The sequence below is a fragment of the Barbus barbus genome (assembly GCF_936440315.1).
Source record: "Barbus barbus genome assembly, chromosome: 35".
Taxonomy (NCBI): domain Eukaryota; kingdom Metazoa; phylum Chordata; class Actinopteri; order Cypriniformes; family Cyprinidae; genus Barbus; species Barbus barbus.
The window spans coordinates 7,150,939-7,173,018 of NC_136763.1; the positions used below are offsets into that span (position 1 = coordinate 7,150,939).

At 37.9% G+C, this 22,080-nt stretch overlaps 1 protein-coding gene across 1 annotated transcript in view; it reads left to right on the top strand.

Annotated features, from left to right (window-relative positions):
* The window catches only part of LOC306854870 (collagen alpha-1(VI) chain-like), a 38,585-nt gene extending 22,717 nt beyond the window's left edge, over nt 1-15,868 (top strand). The window contains exons 26-35 of the mRNA XM_079393150.1: nt 7,290-7,355; nt 8,305-8,340; nt 9,591-9,627; nt 12,040-12,048; nt 12,167-12,291; nt 12,579-12,688; nt 12,871-13,057; nt 13,943-14,114; nt 14,211-14,240; nt 14,322-15,868. Of these exons, the coding sequence (XP_079249276.1) occupies nt 7,290-7,355; nt 8,305-8,340; nt 9,591-9,627; nt 12,040-12,048; nt 12,167-12,291; nt 12,579-12,688; nt 12,871-13,057; nt 13,943-14,114; nt 14,211-14,240; nt 14,322-14,923 (1,374 nt within the window). The 3' untranslated portion in view covers nt 14,924-15,868. The remainder of the gene's footprint in view (nt 1-7,289; nt 7,356-8,304; nt 8,341-9,590; nt 9,628-12,039; nt 12,049-12,166; nt 12,292-12,578; nt 12,689-12,870; nt 13,058-13,942; nt 14,115-14,210; nt 14,241-14,321) is intronic.
* Nucleotides 15,869-22,080: the final 6,212 nt, after the last annotated feature.

Consider the following 22,080-nt stretch of genomic DNA (forward strand, 5'->3'; position numbering starts at 1 on the left):
CAGCTTGACCAACAAGGAGAGCTCAGGAGGGAGTAGCATGCTCATAGGTGACCCTCTATGCTGAGGGGAGCAAAGCTAGCTCTACCAAACGCTCAGAAGGGAGCGGCATGCTCATAGGTGACCCTCTATAGTGAGGGGAGCAATGCTAGCTCGACCAACAATGAGAGCACATAAGACACCCAGAAGGGAGCGGCATGCCTATAGGACAAGGAGAGCAACCTAACAGGGAGGCATAGAGAGGCCTAACAACCTGAGACTGCTGAAAGAAGGGAGCGGCATGCTCATAGGTGACCCTCTATAGTGAGGGGAGCAACGCCAGCTCGACCAGCCAGGAGAGCATAGGGTGCAGGAAGGGAGCAGCATGCTCATAGGTGACCCTCTATGGTGAGGGGAGCAAAGCTAGCCCACTGCCTGAAAAACTCCAGAGAGCTGACACAACAGTGTTTACTTACACCCTAGCACAGGGGCTCAGGGAGATTGCTACTTAAAAACCCCCGGAAGGGGAGCAGTCCCTGAGCTAACACATAGATATCCTCAGATAGCCATGCACCTTCCTCAAAGGAGGCGTCACTATGTTTTCCAAGAACTGATGTTAAAAGACCCGCAGGTCCAGGCATTGCAGTGCTGGAGACCTGATGACCAAGGAGGCTCCCACAGAAACCTACGACTGGGCCACGCGATCCAGGGGTATGATGCCAGGAACAGGGCTCTCATCCTAACCTGGATCTAGTATCGATGAGTGAGGTCAAAGGAAAGAGGTGAAAACATCAAAACGACAGGTCCCAGAATGCAAAGAATGGCTACACAATACCAGTGAACTGTATAACTGGATCGTACTCACCCATCCATGGTTCCTGCGCATGAGATCAGTCCCGGAGGTGAAGTCCGAAGAGTCGAGTCCGGACCATCAGTAAGGTAGTTTCTATGAAACATAAAAGCTAACCAAAACATCATAAGTCCAGCATAGAGACTGCAATGTTCTTAAAGCGCTGGTTTCTAGGTTCCCACCTAACCTCGGGCAGGTGGAAATAACGGTTGTTGCAGGGGAATTAGAGAGGGGAAGTTGAGGGCAGATGACAGGCCCCCCGAGGGAAGGGAGTAGATGTTCAAGTCTTACTCTGGTCCGGAAGAGAGTGTTGAGAATGCCTCGTCTGGATCACCTCCCTCAGTTCTTGCCTACCTCTCTTTGACCCGCACCTCTAACCGCACCTCTAAGTTAAGTTAACTTAACTTTAACTTTTAACCTCCCTCTAGCCCTACCCGCAGGCTGCTCATAACCGCTTTCATAACCGCATCCCCTCAATGTTAGCATAACTAGTATGCTGGAACCTAAGAATGCAAGATGAAAACGGCTTTTTCCAGTCCCTCTCAACCTCTGCATGGAGATCAGGAAGAAAAGGAAGGTTCACTCGAGCTGGGGAGCAATGGCCAGAAAGATAACGCTCATCGAGACGACCCCGCGGCGCCACCACCTTGGCCTGCTTCCACGGCAAGTCAAACCTCGCCGTGGCACGTTCCATAACCTCCAACAACTCATCATACGCAGGGCAGAAGGATTGAGAGGGCTCAGTCTCAACTTCTTCGCCCTCAGACATCTCCTGCTCTTGCTAGGCATAATCCAGCAGAGCACTAGCCGCTGGATCAGATGATGTCAGAGAGATCGCATCATCATCATCCAGCGACTCACTCTCGTTCGCAGCCGATGAGCGCGAGAAGGAAAGCCCCCTCTCTAATTCATCAGCCAGCTCCGCCTGCGAGCCCCACGAGCTCATTCTATAACCGCGAGAAGCAGGCGGCTGCCCCTCCTTCCTCGAAAAGAGAGACAGACGAGAGCGGAGATTTTTAATGGAAAAAAGCTCACAGTGCACACAGATTGCCCCCTCGATGACATCGCGTGCGTGCTCCTCGCCCAAACAAAAGATGCACAGATCGTGTGTGTCATCAGGTGTCAAATAACGAGGACACAGATGCTCACATCTCTTAAACAAATGCACGCTTCAGACAAAACAGCCACTGAAGACGAAGCAGAGAATGATATATTTTCCTAGCGCCCCTTTATACTGTGGACGCGCCGGTAGTGACGTCATGGGCTGTCGCCGGCCAACATGTGGTGTTTTTGTATATATGCTTCAGACACGGGTCACGCTGACGGCATTCCCCATAGCGACCCCTAGACGACGCAGTTCAAAGTTCCCTCGAAAGGGAACCACCAATATCGATTTTTGGAAATCAACTTTTGGTCCCGATTAATCGGTAAAACCGATCAATCGTTCGACCGTTTATATATATTTTTGATTAAATAAATGCAGTTTTGGTAAGCATAAGCATTTTTTTAAGTAAGCAGCATACAGTATATGTTGTTTTGTTGTTTAATTATTATAATTATATGTTATTTAATGTGGCAAGGCTGGAAATGCAACATAGTTATTAATAGTGTTCAGACACATTTCGGAAAGACAACTCATTTGTTTAGGCAGAAGAGATCACTTAGTCTGGTACCTAAAAGATGAAAACGCAATGGCTTCAGACAGATGCTCTCAAAGTTCAAACACACACACTTTACCATAATTAGAAACGTACCCTTGTGTTTATCACCTCTCTGTAACACTCTTCAACTGCTCACAAGATCCTGTGCTAGTGCTCGTTTTGGAGGGTTTAATTTTACTGGCTAAAGACCCCCTGTAAAAGTTTTGAGTAGTTTACCATACTTATGTTCATCTAGACAATGGAAACATGCGTTTGGTTGCGCGAAGATCAAAACAAAGCAAACTGACTAAAATTCCAAAAGTAATCATTAGCAGAATTGCAGAGGCCATAAATTAAAATGTTTACTATGTGTTTTACAACTGAATCTTAAAGCCTGGCCAGAGGCTCTTCATAATAATCATCAGATTTGGAGGGAATAATATCCACAATAACACGGAGGGAAGAACAATTTAACACGCTGAAACAAAGACTGATTTAAAGTAAGGTTAAACTGCTGTGATTAAACACACACTTGAATGTTGTTGGCTACAGAAAGGCCTTTATTATCAAACAAATTGTTTACATGATATCCAAACATTTTGCATCATATGTGCTTTAGATGTTTAAACTTTACATGCTGCTGATCTTTCTATTTATTATGAAGACTTCTGTTATTAGTGGTTTTTAAGAAGATCACCATTACTATTTGTCAGACTTAGGGTGCAACTCGTTGAACATTTTGTTTCTTTTATAATCAATTAAGCATGATAGCAACCACCAGAACACCGTAGCAGCCACATATAGTAGCAACTGTAGAATGCTAACATGCTAGTTTGTGTTGATTGATACATAGAGTTTTGTTGATACAGAGTCAAACTGAACTGTGTCTGAAAAAAATAGTAGCTTATAGCAACAAGACATTTCTGCTATGGAATAAAATAAATAAATAAATATGGTAATTGAAGGTAATTTTTTTTTCATATTGCATCATTACAATTGTAAGGTTATCAGAATAGCAAGAAACTAAACTAAACTAAGACTAAAATAAAATCGTAGGTCTGAGAAAAAAGAGTCAGATTTGCAAGTTTATAATTGCGAGTTTATAACTTGCAATTGGGAGATATGCTGTAAACTCACAAATCTTAGTCAGAATTTTGAGATATAAATGTGCAAATGCTAAAAAAAATTTTAATTGTGTGATAAACAGTCGCAATTACCTTTTTTATATTTTATTTTGTGGTGGAAAAAAGCTATTCTTCAATAGCAATTTTTGCAAGATATATTCAGAGTTGCAAAATATTAACTTAATAAAAAAGTCAAATACAAGATGTTAACTCGCAGTTCTGAGAAGAAAAGTCTTATTGCATTTGTAAATGACTTTTTTATTATTTATATTCTGACACTATAGGCCCTATAAGCACATGGTCTGAAGCGCATGGCGCAGGTACACTTAGGGCATGTCCGAATCCACTTTTGCTTGTTTAACGATGAAAAAAATGGTACAGGCACATAGTCCAAAAGGGTTGTACCTATTCAGGTTGTACCTGAGTCATGGGTGTATTTTGGGTGTAACATGCAATAAACCAATCAGAGTCTCATCTCCCATTTCTTTTGAATGCCAGTTGCGCTTGCACCATGGTGGATTATCTATGGCGGAATTTGCAAGAGCAAAGACTGAATGCTTCTCCAGAGAGGAAATGGATAATTTTTAATATTTGGCATGTTTGTGTGCTGCGCCGCGTGTGTGTAATAAGCAGAGTGTATGTGCGTTGTGCACCCGCCTTTAGGCGCATATTAACGCACCCTTTAAATAAATAAAAAAAATAATACTGCGCCATTGACTTTAGACCTGGTTTTAGTTGGTCAGCTGCCTCAAAATAGCAACGCGCCAACAGTGCGCCTGAACACACCTCATTTTTAGACCAGTATGTCCATGGGCGAACAGATGGGTGCAAGTGCATTTGCTATTTAAACAACATGACGCTGGATGTGAAAATGATAACTGCGTCGAGCTGAAACTAGCAAAAAAAACACTTGATTAAATTCTGACCTTTTATCTCAGAATTCAGACAGATTTTTCTGATCAAATTTTTATAGAAAATATTTAAATATTTATTTACTTTGCTTCTCCTAAGATTTCTCTTGTATAGCTGTTAGGTGATTTGAACACTTTACAGTATCTGCATTTGTTTGAAGCGTGCATAATTGCATTCGCATTTTGGTTCCTGTTGATTATACATATTAACAGTGATATACATGTATTTTTCTTGGTGAATGTGTTACTACTTAAAAAAATTGATGTTTTTAATATGTTTGGTTTAATGGTGTATACATTATTTTGTATACATTGAAATTCAGGGCCTCACATCTGCTCCATACGAGCCATGAAGGTGCTTTGCTCTTCCTTATGCTCTTCCGGGGAAGTCGTGGTGGGGAAGTCGTGGCCTAATGGTTAGAGAGTCTGACTCGTAATCCAAAGGTTGCGGGTTCGAGTCTCGGGCCGGCAGGGATTGTAGGTGGGGGGAGTGAATGTACAGCGCTCTCTCCACCCTCAATACCACGACTGAGGTGCCCTTGAGCAAGGCACCGAACCCCCAACTGCTCCCCGGGCGCCGCAGCATAAATGGCTGCCCACTGCTCCGGGTGTGTGTTCACGGTGTGTGTGTGTTCACTGCTGTGTGTGTGTGCACGTTGGATGGGTTAAATGCAGAGCACGAATTCCGAGTATGGGTCACCATACTTGGCCGTATGTCACTTCACTTCACTTATGTTTGACACTGTATTTCTGCTGGCCAAGAGTGTTTGGAAATGTTTTTCTGTCCTTGTAAACAATTGATTGGGCTCCTCCGGTCTTTCCCAAACCCGAGGGGCCCACACTTGCTCTCGTATCTGTCAAGGTAATCACAATGAACCAAAACTATATTGGCACGATGGCATCATTTAACCTCGTCCCTACTGTGAGCTTGCTAGGAGAACGTCTGTGACAGTTGTGGACTTTGAAGTGAGGAATTTGAAGGTAATTGAAGCAGCATGGGAGCTTGAAAATAGGGACAGGTGGTTAGTATTATCTCACCGCCTAACCGTAATCTGGCACAAGACACACATGAAGGGATGAATGTATCTCCTGGGCTGGAGGCAAAACTGTGCAGAGGGAGCTGAATTATTGCTGACCATTTAAATTGTTTATATGAAGCAAGATTGTTGTCTGGGAGAGTTTTAAACAGCTGTTTGCGATTCTTATAGTAGCGATATAACAGTCTGAAAATCTGGATTTAAAGGAATAGTTCACCCAAAAAAGAAAATTCTGTCATCATTTACTCACCCTTAAGTAGTTCCAAACCTGTATGAATTTCTTTGTTCTGCCGAACACAGTTTGTAACTGTGAAAGAAAGTTTAAAACCAATGGTGCCCCACAGAGCTGGGTAGTAACTGATTACATGTAATCTGGATTACGTAATCAGATTCCAAAAATTAAGTACTTGTAATTAGAATAAGTTACATTTTAAAATACTCGTAATCAGACTACAGTTACTTTTTTATTGATTACATGATTACATATTATTCACACAATAGCAAGAAATTATTCATAATTTATTGATTCACCCTAATTTCTATTTTTCATCTTTTAAATTTCCCTTTCTAAAATAGCCTACCGATTACAAACATATTATATATGTATATATAGTCCAGTTTTGTGGACATTCACACAAAGATCAGTCATTATTCAGGTGGCGACAGCATTTGACCACTGGATTTACAAAAATCATTTCAGGTTTAAGAAGGGTTTCAACATTGCATCAGCTACTGATGAACACATTCATTTTTATTTGAATTATTACTCTGTAGGTTTTTTAACCATGAATTATTAATTTTAACTAATTAAAATGCACATTCACGTTATTTCTTAGTTACATGTAAGGCAGGCATTCCAAAACTTTTTGTCATCTAAACCTTATTCACCAAATATATTTGCTTTAATTACCCCTGAGATTTTAAAATAAATATTTCAATAATTAAGTATAACATTTGCATGTTCACAGTTTCTTTGATGTTGATTAATGATCACATGGCATGCGTAAACTTTGACGTAATATAATGTTTAATGCACTTCATGTTAAGTTTTCTTACTCTTTGCATTTTTTACATCATTATGGTACAAGATAATGCTATTTAAATCAATGTGATAAACAAGTTAAATCAAAAGTAATCTAAAAGTAATCTGATTATATTACCTAAAATTTGTAATGTAACAGATTACGTTACTGACTACAATTTTTGTCATGTAATCTGGAATCAGTAACGGATTACCATTTGTAAGTAATCTACCCAGCTCTGGTGCCCAAGAACTGCTCTTCCTTTGTGTTCAGCAGAACAAAGACATTCATACAGGTTTAGAACTACTTGAGAGTGAGTACATGATGACAGAATTTTCATTTTTGGGTGAACTATCCCTGTAAGAGTCTAAATTAAACCTAGAAATTAACAGATGTTTTGGGTTTTGAAAAACTTGTTTTAAATATTGACATAAAATGATGTTTTATTTTATGAAGTCTTATTGCGAAGTTTTGCTGATAATTTCATTTGTAATGTAAAAAATATTATATTACAAAAAAGCACAGTAGATGCATTTTCACTTGTTGATCCCACTGTATAAAATGTAATCGCAAGTAGGACATACAGACAATTGTTGTTACAACATATAGATGTTTTTTTTTTTTACGCTGTAAATGACATACATTAACCATATTAAAATGGTATAGCTACTAATGATTCTGACAGCATTGTATTTTCCAGGCTGAATGTTCCTATTTTGTGTTCCACAGAATAACAGACCAGGACCATCTGGGCCTAAAGGAGCCAAAGGTCACAGAGGACCTGAAGGAAGATCTGTAAGTGCACCGCTTCGTGTATTCAGCATGTGTTTCCCCTACTGGAGTATGATAAAAGTTGACATATTAGATCATGATTCATGTTCTCAAATGAAGGTTCCTATGAGTATGATATTCTGCACCAATTATGGTGCTTATGTCAGTATCCTGGTATACTGTAATCACTGTATTTGTATTCTGGATCAGAGAGACAAACATACTGATCTGCTGTATGATTTGAGTTTTGAAACTTTTGAGATCTAAAATGTTTGCACCAAATTTCCGATGTCCAAAGGCGCGTGGATGTTCAGTTCGACCTTTTGTTGAGAAATTCAATGGAATGTGATCAACAAATCTAACCTCAAAACTTTGGCCAAATAAAAGTTAGAAAAACAAGTTTTATTGTTAGCTTGATATAGTATCAGAAACACCACTGGCCACGTATGACATGTTCACTTAACCTAAAATATGTCAAAAACCTGGACCTGAGCCTGGTTACATATCTAAAAAAATATATATCTCCAAATCAGATACATATAAAAGATGACTGGCATTATTATATTTTCAGAAGTAAACAACCAGGCTCTTATACTGTCCAGAGGAGCCAAGATAAGTTTTTAAGTGTATAAATCTTCAGTCATGTGAAACGCCGCTGAGCAGCAGTGAGTTATAGGAGTGTGGGAAGGGAAATTTCTCTCAGCCTGCGATTTTGTGATGTTCCTCTTTGCCACTGGATGACATCCAGAGAGGAGGAGACTTGACGGTCTCAAAAATGCTCTTATTTGGAATGAGATTCAGAGCTTCTTTGCTCTGGCAGAACTACATCTGTGTAGCATGTAACAAAGCAGACAGTGGCCTTTGCACAGACATTTTTATGTTGTTCGATATTACAGAAGCAGTCATATTTGCATTCGGTGTGGGAATTCAGTTTGCACATTGTACATTTCATTTGTCTTGTTTTCATGCACAGGGACCACCAGGACCACCTGGGCCGCAAGGAGCTGATGTGAGTGAGTTTAATTTAAATAAGCTGAGTTTTACTGAATGCACAAATCAAAGAAAGGCACACATTAATGGATATAGTCTAATACAAATGTTCCAGCACAGTTTCCTGTATGAAGAGACAAAGAGCAACGCAAATTGTGACAGTGCTCTTGATAAATGATCCTGGACATTCCACAATTCACTTTCTGTTATTTTTGTGAATTCCACATTGTTGACAGTCAGTAGCGATGGAAATCTCTAGCCAAGGCCCAAGCACATACTAGACTACTCCTTTTGAGGGATAAAAGCATCTTTTAATAGCACACAACAGCTGCCTTGTTCCAATTGCGTGAACTGAAATGAATGCATGACACTATAGATGTGCAGTTTGTGTCATTTATAGAGGTCGTTTTGTACTTTTTTTTTTTTTTTTTTGCCAAGGGCCACTTATAATGCATAATGCAAAGTAAAATATATATATATTATTTAGTGACCATTATAGAATTGAACGGGCTGTTATTTTGCTGCTGTGCCTTTAAGATACAAGTTCAATGTAGTTTTTAATGATCCAAGCAAGCTGTGCTAAATGTGCCACATACACTTTTAAAATCAGACTAATGATTAACGTCCTTCAGAAGGATCTGCTGAGCTGTAGGTGCTACACCACCAGAAACTGCTCAAAGTGCCCCACATTTGACTTTTATTATGGTTTATCCTGGTATTTAGGAATATTATAATCTCTCTTTTAGTACTGTGGCTTTATTTTTCTTAATAACAAATATGCGTTAATATGTAAATATGTTAGTTATGTGAAATATATAGTTATGTAAATATGGTAGTTACAAAGTACTGTATATGCCTGATTTAAAAAAAAAAATTGTAATCGTATAGAATGAGTCATTTTTTTTAGTTGTTAGCTTCAATAAATGGTCTCTCTTTTACTTGAGAGAAAGATTTGTAATTTTTTGAGTACAGTAATCTTTATCCAAAAATCAGGGGAAATTAAATTCCCCTGAATAAATTACCCCTTTATCAGGACTGATGTTGTATATTTATGTAGTATGTGTATATTTCCTTTAGCACAAGAGAAAATGCACTTTTTAAAAAAAAGTGTATTGCAGTTACTATGAGTCTTTGGGGAGCGTTGTGCAGCAGAATTTCCTATAATTAATACAACATGGACCTGTGGCTCCATTTTGTGATACAAAATGGCGACAGAGAAAACCAGTTGCAGAAGCAGCCATCTGTATTACTGTCTCTCTCTATTTGTAGGAATGTGAGATTCTGGATATCATCATGAAGATGTGCTGTGAGTAGACCTGTTTTTGTATTTACCCATGACTCACTACTCAGTTTCACTGCCTCCATAAATGGCGTACTGCCTGGCACCCACACTGATTTAACAAAGTAATGTCAACTCATGCCATGAAGTGATGATGCAGCAATCCACCTAGCCAGCTCAGTGGAAAACATGCAAAAAGTTGGGTAATGCATGAGAGAAATAACACCACCATTCATATATAAATGGGTTTTTTCCCCTAAACACTGTGGCATGCATTCATATGTATAATATGTCTAGTTAAGTTAATCAAATTATGTCTTTATTGCTTTTGAAAGGATATTCATTATTTTGTTTCATAACTCTCATTGGAGCTGTAGCCTTTTTCCCAGAATGGATTCATTTAAATTATCATATGTGCACTTTTATCATAAATATTAGTTTTGGAAGCTTAACTTAGATATTTAATATCACCATCCGGGCATGTGAAAGCAGAACATAATCCAAGAGAGAGAAAACACTGATGCTTTGAGCAGAATGTGTAAAAGTTCAGTGTATGGTTACACATTAGTTTGAAGGAATGGGATTCGGCAGTATTAACCAATCAGGTGCAAATAATGTGTTGTGGGCTGCTGTTTTACTTAATATGGCCCACATTTTTGGGATATGAAGGTTCTCCCTGTCCGGCCCTTGTGCATTCATTTTGAGTTGCTATTATAAAAAAATAAAATAAAAAAACTTGACTCTTGTTGTGTTAGTATTTAATTTTATAAATTACTTTAGTCGTGTGAGATTAAACACAATGAGTAAAAGCGGAGTTTGAAATGTATTACTGTATGAATGAAACCTCAGGGACCAGAAAAAAGCAGACAAAATTGTCCAAAATAAAAAAAATAACTGTTTCAGCCATCAAGACAAATAGCTCCAACCATTCATTTGAGATTAGGCTGCTTTGTGTCTCTTAGAGTTTATAATTTATTTTTACTCCTAAGCATATTACTTTTGCTTGGTTCTGTCCAGATTTTCACAGATTGGTTTATTTTACGTCTGTGTACTATAAACCATTGTTCTGTTCATTATTGCCACCATAGATTAAACACAGATTATGGTCTTTTTGAAATTCTGTTTAAGGATTATAAATTCAAACATAAAATAATAAAACTGTCAGGTGATTAGGTCAGAGCATTAACTGATCTTTTGTTCAGCGGGGAAATTTTTTTTTTATTATCCCCTGCTGACTTTGTACGTTTGACCACTGACAAATAAATGATCAGTCTATAATTTTAATGGTAGGTTTATTTGAACAGTGAGAGACAGAATAACAAAACAAAAAATCCAAGCTATAAATTGATTTGCATTTTAATGAGTGAAATAAGTATTTGACCCCTTCCTCCTCCTCCAAACACGGCGAGTTGAGCTGATGCCAAAGAGCTGGATTTTGGTCTCATCTGACCTCAACACTTTTACCCAGTTCTCCTCTGAATCATTGGCAGACTTCAGACGGGCCTGCACATGTGCTTTCTTGAGCAGGGGAGCTTGCGGGCGCTGCAGGATCTCAGTCCTTCACGGCATAGTGTGTTACCAATTGTTTTCTTGGTGACTATGGTCCCAGCTGCCTTGAGATCATTGACAAGATCCTCCCGTGTAGTTTTGGGCTGATTCCTCACCGTTCTCATGATCACTGAAACTCCACGAGGTGAGATCTTGCATGGAGCCTCAGTCCGAGGGAGATGGACAGTTATTTTGTGTTTCTTCCAGTTGAGAATAATCGCACCAACTGTTGTCACCTTTGTTGCTTGGCGAAGGTCTTGTAGCCCATTCCAGCCTTGTGTAGGTCTACAATCTTGTCCCTGATATCCTTGGACAGCTCTTTGGCCTTGCCCATGGTGGAGAGTTTGGAATCTGATTGATTGATTGCTTCTGTGGACAGATGCCTTTTATACAGGTAACAAACTGAGATTTGGAGCACTCCCTTTAAGAGAGTGCTCCTAATCTCAGCTCATTACCTGTATACTGGGTGCCAGAAATATTGCTGTTTGATAGGGGATCAAATACTTATTTCACTCATTAAAATGCAAATTAATTTATAACTTTTTTGAAATGCGTTTTTCTGGATTTTTTTGTTGTTATTCGGTCTCTCACTGTTCAAATAAACCTACCATTAAAATAATAGACTGATCATTTCTTTGTCAGTGGGCAAACGTACAAAATCAGCAGGGGAATCAAATAATTTTTCCTCCCACTGTAAGTGTTAATGAGTAAACATTTATGAACGTTTATTATTTCCAGACTAGATTCTTCCTTCTGTGAAATAGCAAAATAATTGTGGATCCCTTACTGTGAATGTTCTGTTAGAACATACGTTTCTGATTTGCCTCATATTGTCAAATTTGATGCAAATGTAATGTGTTTTCTCTCTCTTTCTTCATTTCTTTCTTTCAGCTTGCTGTGGTAAGTCCCAAGACTTTGAAGTATATTAAAAATGTTTCAAACAGTGTTTTTATTTAGCATTTTGCAATGCCATCTTCTTGCTTGATGCATGTTTTTTTGTTGTTGTTTGTTTATTAAGAATGCAAATGTGGACCCCTGGACATTGCCTTCATTGTGGACAGCTCTGAGAGTATTGGAGCTTCTAACTTTGCCATCGCTAAAGACTTCATTGTGACGGTAATGGACAGGCTCAAGTTAAGACAGGTAACCTTCCTTTTTAGATCACCAAGAGACTCATTAACATTTCAGTTAACTGTCAGCTTTGATTTATTAGAGTTGTAACCACCATAGACACTAAGGAAGACACTTTTCCAATCTTATTCAGATTAGTGGTTGACTGAATTGGGTTTTTCAACGATTGATTAATAAATTATTACATTTGGTCTTCTCCAATCTTGAATGCATGGTGGTTACATACAAGATGCATGGGCTCATCTGAATGAATTTCACTCAATTATGTATTTAAGCTGAGTTTTTTATTTTTATTTCAGTTTGGTGCCAATGAGTCTCGTATTGGTGTGGTGCAATACAGTGGTGCCAATGCTCAGGAGGTCGTACAGCTTGGTGACGCCAACATTAAGACCTTGACAGACCTAAAACAGTATGAAATATCAATGTTCTTTTGTTAAAAGCCATAGTCTGCACACAATATGGCAAAACAACTTCAAGATACACTTCTGTGGCTTGAAGGAATTTGCTTCCTCTTCAGATGAGCTTGCATTTCATGTGTATGTCTGTAATTGTGTCTGAAGAAATAAAGAAAAATGATCTTTTTCACTTTAGAGCTGTGAAAAACTTGCGCTGGCTGGCTGAAGCCACATACACTGGAGAAGCTCTGCAGTTCTCGCTAAACAACATGATTAGCAAGCTTGTGACGGAGAGGAGCGTGGTCATTGTCCTTACTGATGGACGCTCTGACACCAAAAGAGACCCTGTGCCCCTAAACGTGCTGTGCGGCAAGGGACTGAAGGTAAAACTAATGAACTCAGACAACATAGGCTTTTTGGAAAAAAGTTAAAAACTATAAAAAAACATACCTACACATACAGTATAATTGCAGTTTCCAGTTGATATAAACACAACAACAGTAAAACACCAACTATTTTTATTTCTGTTCACACAAATTATGCAGATTATCGGTTAATCTGGATTTGTTTTTGCACAGTTACTCGCTCAAAACTACATATTACTTCAAAGTACTTTTACCATAGCATATGATTTCGACAATTGGATCACATAACCAGCTCCATATGTACGGCTATACTGACATAGTAAACTTGCTCGGTAACGCACCTGATACAGCAATGCACTTGCAATGCGGACTCACTCAGGTACAAGTCCCCTGAAATAAAAATCACATTAAAAGAGATTTTGTTGCTTGTTTTTGTTTAGAGCACTGGTTAGGTTGCTGCTGCAATATGTACAGCAACCAACATAAAACATTGCCAAATTCACGGCCATCTGTTTCAGATTAAGCTGAGCATGCTTCAAGTGCCTCTTACTGGATATTTAAGTTTGAAAGTGTATGCAAGTATGCAGGAAGCAATGTAATATCATTTTGGCACATTTTTCCATTGACCCTGTGTTGAACTTTGAGCTAATGAACTAATGCAGTTGTGTGGATTTTTGAGGAGGTGTACAGAAACTGCTTCCACAGAAGTTGAATTCATTATTCAGTGATATGAATCTAATATCCTGCAGATGTGATGTTTGGTTAGGGAAAACTTGTGATCCAATGACATTTTATGTTATTGGCATCCAAGTATGGTCCCATGACATGGAGATAAATGAAGTCCACATCCAGAAAGGATATACCATTAGACGGAAACTTTGACTCTCTTATGATTTCTGGCAGGTTGGTGGCGTTGGAGTGACAGATTATGCAGAAAGGCAGCCTAATCCAGAACAGCTTGATGAGGTTGTGTGTAAAGATGATCCCAGAGCAGGCTTCTCCTTTGTCTTAAACAACTTTGGTCTTCTTCTGGATGACAGTTTCCTGCAAAACCTGACTGAGAGGATCTGTGAAGGTAGGTTAAATACTGCATCTGCCGCAGATTTAAGGTGCTTCGAGAGTTCTGGATTTAATTTTGAGAGATATTTACAATGTTGTGCTTTCTTCACAGACAAGAAGTGTCCCACCTATACTTGTCCAAGTAAGTACTGATTTGAGAGCCCCAATTGTCACTGTTTTGACTATGAGATAATAACGGTTACACCTTCTTCCCTTTGTCCAGTTTCATTTAATGACAACACCGATGTCCTCATCATGATGGACAGCTCGGCCAGCGTGGGCTCCAAGAACTTTGAGATGACCAAGGAGTTCGCACAATTGCTAGCTAAGCGCTTTTTGTCAGCAGAAAGAGGAGGCTTCCAGGTCCGGGTTGGCGTTGGCCAGTACAGTAACAATGCCAACTTAGAGGCCGAATTTTCCTCAAACACCACCCAGGTGGTTGCTCAAATCGCAGAAGCAAAGTTCCAGAATGCAGGTACACAGGTAACAAATGCTCTCAACTTCGCCATTGAGCGCTTCAGGGGTGGCAGGACGAGGAAGAAGAAGCTGCTGGTGTTTTCGGATGGTCGTTCCCAAGGCGTCAACAACATCCAGATCGAAAAAGCCGTGGAGCAGGTGAGCAACGCGGGCATTGAGCTGTACGTGCTGGCTGCGGGCAACCAGGTAAACGAGGTGCACCTGCGCACTTTGGTGAGCCGAGGACGGCCATATGACAATACATACGCCTACCAACACCTTTTCAAAGTATCCGACTACCGCTTATTGGTCACTGGGGTCTTTTACCAAACTGTATCCCGCAAGATTTCCCTGAAGTCGAGTGGGTGATTGGATAGCAGGAGGGGATCAGGAATAAAGGGGGTGGGCGGTAGTATAGCACAAGCTTTGATTGTTTTTGTCTGTTTTTCGTGTGAATGATATATCTGAAATTAAAAGGTTTTTCATAGTCTCTTACATTTCATAAAGGACAGTAAATGATTGTGTCAGAATTCTTAAAAAATATTTTTGTCACATTTCTTTGTAAGTAAAGGGATTAATCAAGTCGTTTCACAGATTACGTCAATGTTGGAGTAGGTTCTAGAGCTTTATGACTATATGACTGTATTAAGTTGTCCATGAAATTAGCATTAAATGATATATCCACTGTTGAGGGCACAATTTTTTTTTTTTTTTCAGTGGTAAGGAGCTGAAATCTCTGATGTCATCTCTCTTTGATGATGCAGACTTAGACTCTTTAAAATGCATTTAAAAAACAATCTTGCAACCAGGGTCCAAAATGAACACATTCTTATCAATCAATCAATCAATCAATCAATCAATCAAGTTAGTCAAATCAGTCAGTCAGTCAGTCAGTCAGTCAGTCAGTCTGTCTGTCTGTCTGTCTGTCTGTCTGTCTGTCTGTCTATCTATCTATCTATCTATCTATCTTCGCCAATATATGTTTGTATATACTCTCAAATATACCTGGAAATTGAAAAGGAAATATTTTGGACCCTGCTTGCAACCAAGTCCTAGCAATTCTTTATTTGCATTAGTCTGTGGTAAACGTATTTGTTAGCATTAAAAATAAAACTTGAATATAAATTTGGTGCTACCAATGTAAACACTACACTAGCTCCTTTAGTTATTCAAATGCAGGTTTCTTCTAAATTGTTCTTTATGCCTTTATCCAAAGTGTTTACCAATAGGCTTCTCATGTCAGAAATGCATTTGAGACCAGCCTCAGGGCTATTGTAAAGGTATTTGAAATAAAGGATGCTACACCCCACCTCTAAGGCCTCTGTCATGTGTCTGACTTGAAAAACATCTGCATTCCACAACACACCAAAAGATGCTGTGAACAATTAGTGTCAGTTTAGTTGTTAAATGAGAATGTTGTGAATTTTTCCTTAATGTATCTCCTTGCATACGCCACAAATATTCTGAAGTATTTACTGTCTTTCATCAATTTTTGGCTACTGTACATTTTACATTTTTACTTAAGCCAATGAATGCCAAAAAGAACAGTGATAAAAGAAATATGGTTCAACTTGAAACAAGTTATTTCAGTTTTGCAGTTTATAAGCTTTTTTCCCCTTAAAACTCCTTAAGTAAAGTGATTAAATATGATTAAATATAGGAAGGAATATGCAACAATAAATCAAGTAATTTTTGTATTCTCCATTTTTGTCCCTTTGGATATTGACATGAGATATTCTGTTTATCCCATAGGGAATAAATTCTGGAAAGGAAGAGCACCGCTTGTTCACTTGTTGAACAGTGAATAGGATTATCTATACATTTGTACAATACTAACGGCAATGTATATAATGCCAAGTCTCCAAATGGAAAACATCCACAACCACAAACCTCTGACAACATGCAACATGTCATTAGAGATCTGCCTGTGGTTTTGCTATGCAACATGCTTTCCTCACCCCAAAGAACTGATTTCATCTGACAAGGCCATTTAAACGTATCCACTCAATTACTAGTTAGAGGAGAGACAGGAAACAGAACAAAGACACACTTGCTAGACTTCAGGATACATTCTTCTGTTTTGGTGAGAGGGAAAACATATGTAGAATTTAACATATTTGACACTACATTCAGACTGTATATAAGCTATATTTGCGGTTAGCAAGAAAGGCTGGATTTATTCAATCAGTAAAAAGTACAGCAAAAACAGCAATATTGTGAAATATTGTAGTGTTACAATTTTAATAATTATTTATTACATCTTAATATATAATTTATTCCTGTGATGCAAAGCTGAATTTCCAGCATCACTACTCTTGTCTTCAGTGTCATATGAACCTTCGGAAATCATTTACTATGCTAATTTGTGGGAGTAACAGTTTTTTCAGGACGTTTTGATGAATTGAAGGTTTGAAAGAACAGTATTTATTTGAAATAGAAATATTTGTTAACATTATAAATGTCTATGGTGTTCTTTGCTGATCATTACATCCAATATTAGTTTCTAAAAAAAGAAAAATGTTGTATATATATTATTATCTTCATTCATTCATTCATTCATTCATTGCAGACCTACTTAACTTTTCCATTCATTTCTCTTCTCTTTTAAGAGCCAGGTGAATGAGATTGGTGAATGAAGTAAACTCCTGGTTCAGTTTAAAACCCCAAGGTGAGAAAGCATGAAGAGGAAGCTATGGTGTGATTCACTTTAGCTGTAAACAGATCACATATGGATTCGTTTTAGCCATTGAATGATTTCTCATTAATGTTATTTTTCTCCTAGAAAAGACATTGACGAACAACTGTGATACATTAAATTAATAGTCTCACTGGATTCCTTTCAAGTAAACAGAACACTTAACATTTGCATTGGCAAGCATAGCTTAATGTCTGGCGCTCCATCCATCCATATACACTACCTTTAGCAGATCGTTAGCTTCTGTTGATGGTTAAGGTAATAAACATATTCATACACGTCTATGAGAGGTCTGGTTTGTTTTTAGTCAGAATTTGTTACCGTTTTGGATTGTATCTGTACTAGGCTAATGGTACATCACGGTTTGGTATGTAGCGTGATTGTGGGGTCATGGCTCGATATGAGTTCGGTACAACAGGAAATGCATTCTTTCTTTCTTTCTTTCTTTCTTTCTTTCTTTCTTTCTTTCTTTCTTTCTTTCTTTCTTTCTTTCTTTATTTCGAACAGACAGTAGTGCTACACTACCAGTCGAAAGTTTTTGAACAGTAAGATTTTTTTTTTATTTGATCCAAAGTACAGTAAAAACAGTAACATTTTAAAATATTTTTACTAGTTAAAATAACTGTTTTTTAATTTAGCATTCTTGCTAAATTAAAGTATTCATTTCTATAACCCCCCCCCCCCCCATTTTATTTCAGATAAATGCTGATCTTTGGTTCTTTCTATTCATCAAAGAATCCTGAAAAAAAATACTCATTTGTTTTAAATATTGATAATAAGAATGATAATAGTAATAAATGTTTCTTGAGCAGTAAATCAGCATATTAGAATGATTCCTGAAGGATAATGTGACACTGAAGACTGGGGTGATGATGCTGAAAATTCAACTTTGATCACAGGAATAAATTACATTTTAAAATATATTCAAATAGAAAGCAGTGGCCTGAACAGTTGTTTTTGAATTGAATTAGATTATAATTTCAGGATTTAAAGCAAAAACAGAATGGTCTGATTTTAGATTTGTGAAATTATGCTAAATAAGACTCCTGCACAAAAAAAACAACAACAGCAGACTGAATGAAAATGAAAAATTATTCCTTGATAGCAGGTGGCCTCTGCTTCTAATATATCTCACAGAAACACCATGTCAAGACCCTGTGCTCCACATGATGTGCAGCTACTGTTGACACCTTCTCAGCAAGAGCTTGTTAAACTGCAAGGTCATCTCCGGTAAGGGATTCAGTAGCAGCGGTCTAATCTTGCCCTCATCTATTGAGGTTTTGCATGGCATCTGTTTCCTTTCTTAACTCTCAGGAGCCTGCAACCACATCAGCCATTAACCGATAATGAATGATATTGTTGCTTCTGGTGTTTCCTTGTAGTGACCACATCTTTGAATTTACAAAAAGGACCATACTACTTGCATGCTCCTCTAGACAGCAAGACTCAGAGCAACGTTGCTCCCATATTGTGATATTTCACAGCATGAGACCATCTCAACTTTATTTTCTATAATTTGGTTTGATAGGAATGGAGAGATTTACTTAGTTAGTCCCTTTTTTTCAGTAAGCCAAACCTCAAACCCTGTCATAGATTATGTGGACATGTGAACTCAGGAGTTCTTAAAGATGCCATAAATTGCTTTTTGTTTCCTGTGTTTATATATTTCCTATTAAAACAGGAGGTTTAGGGCACATAAAGGGATTGATTATGATGGCATTTTATTTTGTAATTATACAAAGCATCTGATTGGGTAAAAATCATATTGTGCAGGAAGACTACTACTGTATTTTTGATTTAAAAAAAAAAAGTAGGACACGTTCATAAACATTAAAAATTCTAGTAACCCCAAATTTTTGAACAGTATGGTTTCAATATTATTTCACCAGGGGAAAATAAAATCTAGCTTTGATTTCTTTTTTCTATTTTGTTGCTTCAAATAATGTACCCCTTGCTTTCCAGAAAAACTTTCCCAGTTGGAGCTTTACTCGGAATAAAAGCTGCAGCTGCTAAAACATCCAAACCTTATTCAAATTTAACTTTTTTCCCCCACTCATTTGGCAAATTCAGTCTCTGATTTTACGATTTCTTCTTAACTCAGCAGGAGCCTGGATATTTAAGTAAACCAGGTCTGCTGTTTATTGTCTACAAACCTTCAGATATTCAGCAGTTTCAGAACACAAAGACATTGAGCCTTTTGACTGATTTCAACATATTCAATTCTTTATCTTGCCAGATTTTGCGTTACAGTCTGTTTCATACTGGAAGTGGTACAACAAGTTTGCTTTAGGAGCTTCCCAATAATATAAATTCAATAGTATGCTAGAAGTACATTCTGCCAAATCATGCCTGGAGCACCACATACATGCCAAACCCATTTTCCAAATTCACTTCACTTGAAATCCCACAGAACAGCACTGTGGTCATGGAAACGGGGTGTATGGAGGTGTGGGAGGGGTTTTGAAGAGGAGGTGGAGAGGTTTGGTACAACATGCCCAGATAATGACTCCCAGCTGGCTTTGAGCACTGAGGGCCAACATTTGGAGGCATGTGGTCACAGAAATATCTCGGTTAAAGGATGCAAGTCGCCTGCAGAAAAAAAAGTTATGAAGGGAGCTATGATATAGAGTGAAAACAAAATGGGCAGAAATACTGATTAAATAAATATATTGGAGGAAATTGAAACTGTTTTGTTTAAGTTTAGTTCAAAGAAATGGGTTTGCACACATGGGGAGAAGACGGAAGGAGTAGAGATAGGGAGGATGAGATCAGATCAGAGACAGGGATAAAAAATGGTGGGAGAGGGGAAGGAAAGAATTGGCTTGAATGGCGCAGCAGGGTTATCCCACAATGCACTGTAATTTGCTTGAGCAATGAGAGCTGTGAGAGCTCCATCGTGGGAGTTTAGTTTAGTTTAAACAAACTCCGACCAATAGTCAACCGCAGGAGCGGGATACCAAAACCACGGTTAAACACACGCAATCTTGTTACAGCTCGTAGGAGAAGCTGAGTCACAGTCTTAAATTATAGGAAGGGGGGGGGGGGGGGCACTTGAATCAAAACACTTCATATTATTATAAGCATGGATCCTCACTAACATAATGGAGTCACTACAATGTGATCGAATTAATCATTTAACGAACTGAACTTTTCCCTGGAAAATCAGCCATCCTGATTAATGAAAGAATCAAGGCAGCATCTCATTAGCTGACTTGAAAGTACTCAATTTTGACAACATAAATAAATAGTTTGATTAAGATGCAATTCATGGAATAACTGTAATTCGTGGAAATGCATCTCTTACTTATTAAGCAAAGGTGAATCCCAGAAAAACAAATGAGAATGCTTTGTAAATTCCGACTCAGTTCCTCAATTTGAACTGAAGAAGCAAACATGAACGAGAGTTGATATTGAAATACTATGAATAATAATAATAATACTATTTAAAAAGTGTATTTTGAGTGTATCAATGTGTATCAATCATTTTCAGATAAACTTTGTGCTACAACTACAACGTGGTTAATGGATGGAATATGTTTTTGTTGAAGCTGTCTGTCTGCATTATTTTAAATGAATTTTATAATGATCATGTTTAAAACCAGAATTTCTTGTGATAAACTACATTAGCCATGATTCTGCCAAAAACAAAATCTCCAAGAATCAGAGAAAAAGAAAATTGCACTAAAAGAACTGTTTAGTGTCTATTTCAATGAAGCAATGTGAATGATGTAATAGAGTCCGTTGTTCTCAAGCTACTTCAATATTTAATATTTGCATATTTTGCAATAAACAGAATATGTTGTTTCTGCATTATTTAATCTTTAAATCAATCATTCTGTATTTCTCCATCATTTTTAATTTCATTGTCATTCACAATGCTTCTTGGGATTGTGGTTCTTTCCTTAATTTAAGTCACGATACAGTCTTGTACTTTATTATTATTATTATTTTAAACATTTTCAAATATTTTTACTTCAATTATATGTTTGTAATGTTGATTTTCACCTTTTTGCGGGTTGGTTTAGTTCATATAGCTTATTACTCTTGACACACTTTTGAAACTTTGAATGGGAAAAAATGAATAGGAAAAGTACTTTTAGAACCATTTCCCAATTTCACTTCCCATAGCCAATTTAATGAAAATTTGCACTTGTTAATGTAAAGAGAACCAAAAAAATTGCACAACTATTTTGACGACACAGTCCCATTAGATACAGTTAAAGTCAGCAGTCGTTATGTTTGAGCAGGACAATAGTCTTTTTCTCCACTTTGAGAAGTTGTGCATTGGTCACTGTCAATACCAAAGGCCACCCACCCGCTGAGAAATGTAAATGTTTGCACCGACTCCCTTTGATTCTCCAAAGACTAATTAAAGGTCACAACTAAAAATCATCCGGTCCTATAGACAAACAAGAGCAAATGAGTAGGCTAATGAATATGTCTTGTTCAGATCTGCACCTGCACCAGCCAAGACATTGGTTAAAACGCCTCATCAAATGACGGTTTACAAATTCTCTCCTCTGTTTAACCTGGCCAGGATGTGAGCGCAGCCCAACCGTCTAACAGACCACACTGTATTTACAATACACAAGTAGATGACTCAGTGGAACTGTCAACACACTGTACATTTAAATAAGGAATATTCTATGAATATGTTTTACTCTATTTTCCCATTGAGGTCATCTTTCCCCGTTGAGGGCAAGCCCATGTTCTCAAAGGGATTCACTGTTCTGAAGGTCTGTCCAGCACGAATCGTTAGGGAGAACGAGGGTACATTACGTAACATGTTATGCTGACTAAAACTTGGAATTATCATGAATCGCGCCATATG